The sequence below is a fragment of the Amyelois transitella genome, chromosome 22 (genome assembly GCF_032362555.1).
Source record: "Amyelois transitella isolate CPQ chromosome 22, ilAmyTran1.1, whole genome shotgun sequence".
NCBI classification, from domain to species: Eukaryota; Metazoa; Arthropoda; class Insecta; order Lepidoptera; family Pyralidae; genus Amyelois; species Amyelois transitella.
Genome location: NC_083525.1, coordinates 4,289,459 through 4,298,469, shown reverse-complemented (window position 1 = coordinate 4,298,469; position 9,011 = coordinate 4,289,459). Strand labels below are relative to the sequence as shown.

Here is a 9,011-nt window from a genome sequence, read left to right as displayed (position 1 = left end):
TTTGTTTTGTCACTCACTCACACGGATCATATTGTCGAAAACCCCATGTATCCCAAATACCACTGCTTTTAAATTCGACACAAAATAACCGTTGAGGCGGTATCTCGGCTCTTTAATTCCTCCATTATCAATAGATAAAATAGGTAGGTACATAAATTATAAAAAAAATTAATAAAACAAGCGTTCTTGAACTATTAAAAATTGTTGGATATTTCCTTATTCAACATAAAATATAAAACAAAAAAGATAACAAATACATTACAGTAGACCTTATTCTATTTTGAAACAAGTGATTGATAAAACTTTTCATGCTTAAATGCTTGCTTTACAAAAAAAAAATACATTTGTAATAAAAATTATGTAGCTGAGTTTTTGCTTATTTACTAAAAGTGGGAAGATACAATGTGTGTACAAGGCATGTTTTTTAAATTTGTGCATTTCTATACAAGGTTTTATTTATTACAAATTATACAAAACGCTGTCCCGCCTCGTACGAAGACGCTATTATATATACATTTTAACATGATTGCCTTTAGTTTTTACTGATTTACAACCCACGGTCACATTAAGTTTTAATCGATACTATATCAGTATTATTACCACTGCATTGGTATTAAATTGAAAATTTTATTTACATTTTATAACATAAGTTCATAACAGTTTAGCTCGCAATAAAACAGGCCACTACAAACCACGTACAACATAGCTAAAGTCCGCTTCCATGGCTTGTTCCAAAGAGTTCCTTTACTAAAATTGCGAAAATTTAGGTTTCCACTTCAAAATTCTGACTAGAAAAAAAAATATTTCGTCCCTTTTTTTTTGAGAATGTTCACAAAAATATGATTTAGTATTTTCTACTTGATTTAAATGTGGCCTCTTTTAACACGTTTAAATAAAATTATTAATCTTTCACTTAGCTTACTGAACAAATACAAATGCATTGCTCAAAATAAAATATTTATCTTATATTACGTTGCAGTTCGAAATAGGAACTTGCAAGTTATGTATATTGATTTCCTGCTTTGCTGAGAAAATTAATGTTTATAAATCGATGTTTGTTATTAATTGCATCATAATATATTTGGATTGATAACTTATCATCAGAAGTTTAGATAAGTGTACGTTAGGTGTAACTAGACACTATATCGAATCATTCATGCGTCATAGAAAAGTTGAGGCGGTTTATTTCAGGAAAGCAAAGGCCCTGAAATAAACCGCCTCAACTTTTCTATGAAGTACTCATACAATGTCCTGTACATTAAGTTTTACAACCTAATTACACCTACCTCTTCAAATCCTTGCCGTAATATGTAGTTTTTTTAATGATCATTCTGCCCCCGCAGCATGGCACGCACGACGTTTTTATCGCGCGAAAAACTATCGCTGTTTTGCTTTTTATTATGACGTAAAACGGGGCAACAATAGTTATTCGCGCGATAAAAACGGCTTCGCATGTGTCACGTTACGGGGGCTGGTGTGTCTTTATTGCATTTCCCCTTAGGGATATACAATATCCGATGATATAAATGCAAATATAGGGTAAATTTATAAAAGTTTGGTTGTTGTATTACCGCAAAGCTTCAAAGTGATTAATCCATTGCGTGTTTACTGAGTGGGCGAGAATTCAGTCGGCTCAAGGATGCGGCAGTGCATCTCGCGGATGAGCGGCACTGTGTAGGCCACGCACTCGTCCCAGCCGGGGTTACGCCACGTGCTCTCACGGGTCTCACGGCGAGCTTGGAGGTTCTTGTAGCCTGTTGATAAGGTTAATTAAATTATAAAGAGATGGTCTAGTCTATTTTAGGAAGAAAATGTTTATGATCCATTATTTGAAGAAACAACAGAAAAAAAAATATTTTCCATAGTCTTGTTAACCAGAAAACTGAACCTTACCATGGGCAAGAAGCGAATACCTTACATAGATTGCTTTGGTGAGACAAGTCGCTTCCGGTAAAATCCTGACTATCCCAATCCAGGTTCGTGGTCATAGGCGAACTCTGGGCTCCTCTACAGTAGAAGAGGGCCTCCAAAAGCATAAAACAAAATAGACAAAGAAGTTGGTAAGAATCGCTAGGCTTACAGGCAACTTAGAAAGGATTTTCAAAAATTGGACTAATTCACAGGCAATAGCTGAGCTACTTTTTAAATAGGTAGCAAAACAGGTCTACTCACACCAGATGTGATGCACATTATACAGCCGACCAATCTGCGAGAAGTATCCAGCGAAAGCCTCGTTTTGTGCTCTTCTGTACGTTAATCCGCGCGCCCAATTGTTGCCCCACTCAATCATCGTGCCAGGTTTCAGACTTGGAAACAATGCAAAAGATTAGACTATATGTATTTGTTCTAGTGGTACTCCTGCAGGTATAAAAGAATTTGCTGTGAATTAGGTTCATATTTTGTTGACCATACTAGTTTCGACTTTTTAAAAAAGAATAAGTTTCAGGCAGCCTACTGCGAGTAACAGAAAACAGCTTAGAGAATATATACTTAAAAAATACAATGGAACCTGTAAAATCTTGCTTCCAACAGACAAGGTAAAAGCGGTTAAAAATGCAGTAAGAATTTTCGAGTTGGTCAAGCTTCATCAAACATTGAACCTATCTTCTTCAAAAAAAATATAATTATGTAACATGTCTCACCTATAGGACCTAATCTCATAGATGTTGTGAGGAGACCGGGGTTCTCCATTGGGCCAGAAGCTGAAGGCGAGGAGGTACTGAAGATGTCGCGAACGTACGAGCCCGCCGCGTTCTACTTCTAGTGCATGGTAGTCCTAAACATGTTTTTGTTTCTTTAGAAAAAAGTTAATATCGTACATGTAGAATCTTCCCCCTCTACAAGACAATCAAATGTGTCTAATCCCTTCATTATTAAATGGTTATGATTACAAAACCATTATGGAATCATAGCCATTTACCAAAACCCGCACAATTCTAAACACGCACTTTTCTCAATTATGTCCGCTGCGGCTCATGCAAGTAGCAGTGAACTTGCCTTAAAACAACAAGTCCTTAATTTGCTCTCTAATGAAGATTGATTGATCTTGGATATTTATAAATATAAAAATCTAAATATTTTGATACACTTTTGATACTTTGTCCAATGTTAGTTATCCTTTAAAAAATACCCCAGGTCATAAGTATTGAGAAAATAAAAATAAATCTTTATCACTCACTGGGTTTTCCCTGAACATAACTTTGGCCTTATCAATCTTCTCGAATCCACCTACATAGCGCCAGAGGTGCAAAGCCTGGTCCATATCTCCTACAGACACTGTCCATGATCCTACAAGTTCACATCCTAGTTCTGCTTTCTGAGAGTGCACAAACTCCACTGAATTCTTACTGTAAATCAATATGAAAGAATAACAATATGAAATTAAATTATATATTTGTGATACATAAAATCATTCATTACCCAGAGGGATAGGCAGACTACATTCAATATTGAAGGGAGGAAAAGGAAACTTTAAAATGACTGTGTGCTTTCATGATATGATGCAGCATGGTAGTGAAGAAAAAACATAGTATTTGCCAATGGCTTCTTTTCCCTTGCAGATTGTAAAAGAATAAGGTAGAGCTTGGAATTTTAGGTGATGGGCCAACAATCTTTCAAAATTTGAATCTCAATTCCATCATAAAGACATACAGCTGAACATGGCCTTTCAATCTTTTCATGACTGTTGACTCTGTCTACCTCATAAGGGATAAACATGTGACTTCAAAACAGGTATGTTTATAGTAAGTTAGAGAGCCACCCATTATCAGCATTTGGTTGGCAACAAGTGTAATTGTTGTGCAGATCAAACTACAAAAATAACTTTTTTGTACCTAAACATTTTTTAATAAAGTAAATTAAGCTACACCCATTTTTGTATGTATGTGTGAAACATATTGGATCTCAGTCACAAAGTACTTTTATGGGCAAGGGACAATAGGTTGCAAGCTCAACAAGAAAGAAATGAATGGCAATGAAAACAATGCAATATTCTGAATGGGTACCTATTAATGCTTTCAAGAACATTTCAATTTCAGGACAACATATTTTGCAAAGTGGCAGGGTCAAGTTATATCTATAGTACTTGTGTACATAAATTGTAAACAGATGATCATACTGTATGTAGGTACAATCTATGTTGTCATGTTGATCTATTTACAGAGTGTTGCATAATAACAATATGCCGGCCGCTAGTCGTTGGTTATCTATTATATAAGTACGCACTAGTTTTTCAAATATTTGTCCACAGAATCCGGTCTTATGTTATGCGTGTGCAGTGCGTAGACAATCTCCTTGTCGCTAAGCATACGGCTGTGGGATTCCTTAGTCGGCTCTATCTTTCGAACGAGTAATTTTGAGAGCCACCCGTCGTCAGCATTCGGTCGTACACTTGTTGTGCAGATCAATCTACAAAAATAACTTTTTTTTAATAAGAATGTTCCAAATATACATCAAATATTAAATTGCACTTGATTTACCTTGCATTCTTTGGTACGTAGGTAAATAATGTAATGGATCTACTCAAAGAACTCATATTTATAGTTGCTTGTAGGGCACGTTGCTGATTTTTCTAGCAATACAAAATAAAAGCTGATAATAAACACTTGTTATTGTTATCAATTGACAAAATCACTTGAAGGTTATCTTCAAATTGGAAACAAAATAGATTTTTAGTTTAGTTTAACTTTTGGCATTGGTTGGTTGAACACAGCGCCATCTGTTTAAAATGTCCTTGCATTTCTTTTTTTACGTTCCGTCTTTAGATAAACCAGCAGCATCAAATATGATATGCTTTGACTTACTATACGACATAATGCAAGAAATACCTAGGTAACTAGATATTTTTGTTTAATAATGGTTGTAAATTTACATTGCGTTTCTGACTAAAGTATTTTCTTCCCTCAAATGAAGAAACAGCGTACTCTTTGCAAACAGCTGGCTGTTATTTTTTTTGGAAAATGGAATTATTTATCGTAACAACTGACAGCTTTAGGTGACATTGACGCATTTGGCGTGGAAGTGATGTTATCTGTTACTGTCAATAACGTTCCATTTTACTCAAAATAAATCCATTTACCTGCACATTTATATTTTACACATTCAGATTTCGCTATTGACGGAAGATGTGTCAAGTGGCAATCTGTCAAAACTTGTCAAATTTTAATCTTTCGCTTTCGATTAGTGTACAATAATTTTCGACCAATGTTTTAGAAAGAAAGACTCAATTGAATTTCACATTCTAAAAGCTCCATATAGGTAGTTTTTATCGGGAACTGTTACCTCGAATCGTCGTCATGGGTGAGTAGTAAATAAAAAGTAGAAAGTTTTTGCCCACTTTATTTACTGTTGGTGGGCGGTGTTGTTAATTGTGTTATGAGTGGAAAAGTGATACTATGTCGTTTGGTACAGCATCGAGTGAGGTGACGAAACTTCAGCAGCATTTAGCACTGCTGAAGGAGGAATACAGCAAGTTGCAAAGTCACTGTGCTGAAGTGGAGCGGAAGTATACACTTGCAGCGGCCTCCGCCGGTGACCTCAGTGAGACCAGCTTCGTGGCACGGTTACTGATGACCGTGGCGACGCTGTACGGCCGGGACACTTACTCTGATATCACTATCAAGCTACAGAGCAAGTCGATGCCTGGGCACAAGTTTGTGCTAAATGCTCGCTCGGATGATTGGAATGAGGAGGCTTTGAAGGGCCTTGAAGAGTTAGGTAAGTGTTGTAATGTAAAGAGATGATATACTTTATCAAAACAAACATTGAAGAACATAAAGAGCAAGTATTTATCATTAATTTTCTTATCGGACACTGGAATATGAATCAAGGTTTTTAACAAGTAGCTAATTTGAGGTATTTGGGGTAAAATATTTAGTCCTGGCAAAAAGCATCTTGTCTTGTACAAGAATTAAAAACTTGTTTTTCAGCTCTCTTTATGTTTACAGACTGGTCTAGCCTTCCAGATGAGGTTGGAGCTGCTTTGCTCAAATGGTTGTACTCTGATGTGGTTGACTTGTCCAGAGGTGACCATTTTGCTTTGCAACTCATGAAGTCAGCTGCAAGCTTTAAACTGCATGGTTTGGTCAGCAAGTGCGAACAAGCATTAATAGCTTCTGTTGGTGTAAGGTGAGCTTTATTTTTGATATATATATAGTGCCAGTCACCTAAATAAAGAATATCAAGATTTTGTCTGTAGAGTATCTTTTGTATCCATAAACAATGAAGAAATTGCAATTCCTATAACATAGATTTATAGTACATTTTACAACATTATATTTAAATTTTGACGAATTCAGAATTAACTTCACAACAGATCCCCATATTATGGTGCAATATCACTTGGACGGTTTTGGAAATATATGTATTTGGTCTTTGCAGATCCTGTGTAAAATTTTACTCAGCTGCAGATGAAATTGGAGCATCAGCTCTCAAGGAGCACTGTTCGGGACTTATTTCCGCTCATTGGGATGATCTCACAGGTAAACATTTATTTGCTGTTTTAATAAGTTGATTTTACCCTCCTAAGGTAGGCTTTCAACTTTGTATAAAAAGTCGCACTTCACCAAAGTTTGAAATAAATGCATGAAGACGGCTCTGTCTACTCTGTAAGGTTTATAAACGTGATATATGTATAATTATGTTACTGATAATATAAGAACTGTAAGTTTATTAATTTTTAAGAAAGTTTAGTTGGATTCTATTGTTTCTTTTTCCGGTGACATATATGAATTTGTTTAAGCAGCCAAATAAACAATTTTAACCAAGTGCTGTAAAGCTTATAGAGCCTGTAAAGCTGTCAAATGATTTTCAAAATTGAAATATCTCGCAATGCAAAGGAAGATTGTTTACTTGTCTGCTATAGAAATAATGACTGTCAGCTATTTGATAACATTTACTCCAAAAATATTTATTATTATGAGAGAAGTGAACTCACATTGGAAAAGGGAAATATCAAACATCTACATATATATAATCACGTGTATTTCCCTTGTGGGGGAGACAGAGCTAACAGTCTTGAAAAGACTGATAGGCCATGTTCTTCTGTTTGGCAGTAAAAGCCAACTACGGGATTACAATTTTACTTCGGTAACTTATAAAAAGAAATACAAAACCCGCTCGCTTAAACCGCACCGGTCCGCGCGTTGTTTAGAGACTGATTTGTTCAATGAGGCGCGCGAGCGGTTAATGATAGAATTGATATTCAAATAGTGACATTTTGCTAGCCTATCGTCTAAGAAAAGACTCCCCAGTTAAGCCTAAGTCTATCCCTTAATCGCTTTTTACAACAACCATGAGAATGAGATGGAGTGGTCCTATTTTTTTTATTTGTGCCGGGAATCACACGGCACCATCTGCTTTAATTTTATAGGAATCTTATTACCTATAGAATGAAGATGATGTAATTGAAAATATTACAAGATATTCTTTCATGTTTCAGTTTGCGTGAATAGACATTGATTTATGATAATTGTATGTAATTGTTACATCACGAGGTCGCACCGCATATGGGAGTGTAATAATTACTGTTTGGGTAAACTAGTGTTAATTAAATATACTTTTTTTTTATCTAACGCTCCCGTTAGGGATTTTTCCTTCTAGCTTTTTATCTTTTGCGTCCTACCTGGGGAGCAGCTCAGGTTCCGCTCTTGACCGTGCATAAGCCGGTCGGTAGCGGAAGCGTGATTCCGCTGCTTGGCGAAACAACTTCTGGGTTGAAAGCACGTCCGTGCCAAGCGGGTAGATTTGAACTCCGCTGTGGAGCGAGATCGATTCACCCTCCGAGCAGAAATGCGGGTGACGTGAGGTTTTGGTGGGTTCGAGTCCCACATAACAAGGGTAATTCCACACGTTAAAAAAAAGATCCGCGCTTGACCATGATCTAGCAGCGGACCAAGATAATAAACAGAACGACCCTGTACTTTGTCACCCTGTTAGTAGCTTCTTTCGCCATGCATGGAAAAAGTTGAAAGGGTTTCTTTTTATAGGTACCTACTATGAATCACTCGATGAAGTGTACGACCCCTCGTACTCTGTTGGTAGTCTTGGTAAATAGGATAGTTTGAAGATAGGTCTACATAGGATGGATTGGGCTGGATTTTCTTAGTCAAGGCTTCATTCAACCCTTTAGTTTTCGCTTAAAATTAAATATTTTTAAACAGGTGAAGACTTTGGTCATATGTCTTCGGCTCTTCTGTACCGGATGCTGAAGAGTAAGACCTCTCAGCCTCTACACGGGGCCGTAAGGTTGATGCGGGAGGACGTCGTGTTCCTCTGCCTCGTCGAGAACCACGCCAATGTGAGTACCCCTCCTTTTTGTGTGACGTCATGACGTGCCTATTACCTTTTATACATACGTATAATCACATCTTTATCCATTACGGGGTAAACAGAGCCAACAATCTCGCAAAGACTGAAAAGCCAAGGCCAGCTATATTTTGGCTTTATGATGGTTTTAAAATTCAAGTAGTGGTAGTTGCTAGCCCATTTCCTAAGAGTAAAATTCTAAGTTTATTAGCCTTTCCCTAAGTCGCCTTTTACGACATCCATGGAAAAGACATGGAAGTGTCTCGAATAGTTTGATTTGATTAGAAAAGGTGCCATCATTTTGGAAGTAGTGTTGCTCTGCTGCAATGGATTTAAGTATTTTTTTTTTTTTTTTTTTTTTTTTTTTTTAATAATAAATATCTTTATTTCTTTCTCCACAAAAACAACTTAAATATAACTTAATATTATAGATAGCATGCACAATACAGCAAGAGATTGTGGAGAACTGGTGCCCGTGCTAGGTGTCCGAAGAACCTGTGTTACGGGTCACCAGGTCTCACCCATTAATTTATAACTATTGTGGAGTGGAGTGAGTGTAGACGTATACAAAAAACATAATATACATAATAGGGATGTGGACTATTTTTGGAAAAGTGTTTAAAACCATGCATAAGTACCAAATACTACCCAAACTATTTATTATTATTTTTTTATTTCAAGTAATTCCTTTAAAATAATTTATTAAA

General features: G+C 36.3%; 2 protein-coding genes across 3 annotated transcripts in view; one reads left to right on the top strand and one right to left on the bottom strand.

The window, feature by feature from the left end:
* Positions 1-183: 183 nt before the first annotated feature.
* LOC106134170 (protein NipSnap) lies at positions 184-4,701 on the bottom strand. Its single transcript, XM_013334143.2, has 6 exons — positions 4,479-4,701; positions 4,225-4,407; positions 3,179-3,347; positions 2,643-2,776; positions 2,173-2,306; positions 184-1,754 (listed from the first exon to the last, which is right to left on the bottom strand). The coding sequence occupies exons 1-6, from the start codon at positions 4,532-4,534 to the stop codon at positions 1,606-1,608; spliced, it is 825 nt and encodes a 274-aa protein (XP_013189597.1). The 5' UTR covers positions 4,535-4,701; the 3' UTR covers positions 184-1,605.
* A 437-nt stretch (positions 4,702-5,138) lies between these two features.
* LOC106134172 (rabankyrin-5) overlaps positions 5,139-9,011 on the top strand; it is a 46,249-nt gene continuing 42,376 nt past the window's right edge. The window contains exons 1-5 of one of the 2 annotated variants that reach the window (XM_013334147.2): positions 5,139-5,298; positions 5,410-5,715; positions 5,946-6,126; positions 6,379-6,479; positions 8,160-8,296. In XM_013334147.2, the coding sequence (XP_013189601.2) occupies positions 5,295-5,298; positions 5,410-5,715; positions 5,946-6,126; positions 6,379-6,479; positions 8,160-8,296 (729 nt within the window). In that variant the 5' untranslated portion in view covers positions 5,139-5,294. Of the gene's footprint in view, positions 5,299-5,393; positions 5,716-5,945; positions 6,127-6,378; positions 6,480-8,159; positions 8,297-9,011 lie in introns of those variants that run through there. The other variant, XM_060950555.1, reaches the window with a different exon arrangement.

Excerpts from the sequence above, each read along its gene's own strand:
- LOC106134170 (XM_013334143.2), bottom strand. The coding sequence starts at position 4,534 with ATGAGTTCTTTGAGTAGATCCATTACATTATTTACCTACGTACCAAAG. Across the intron at positions 4,408-4,478 it reads TACGTACCAAAGAATGCAAG|ATTGATCTGCACAACAAGTG; the intron begins GTAAATCAAGTG and ends TTATTTTTGTAG. Across the intron at positions 2,777-3,178 it reads TTATGTTCAGGGAAAACCCA|GACTACCATGCACTAGAAGT; the intron begins GTGAGTGATAAA and ends AAACATGTTTAG.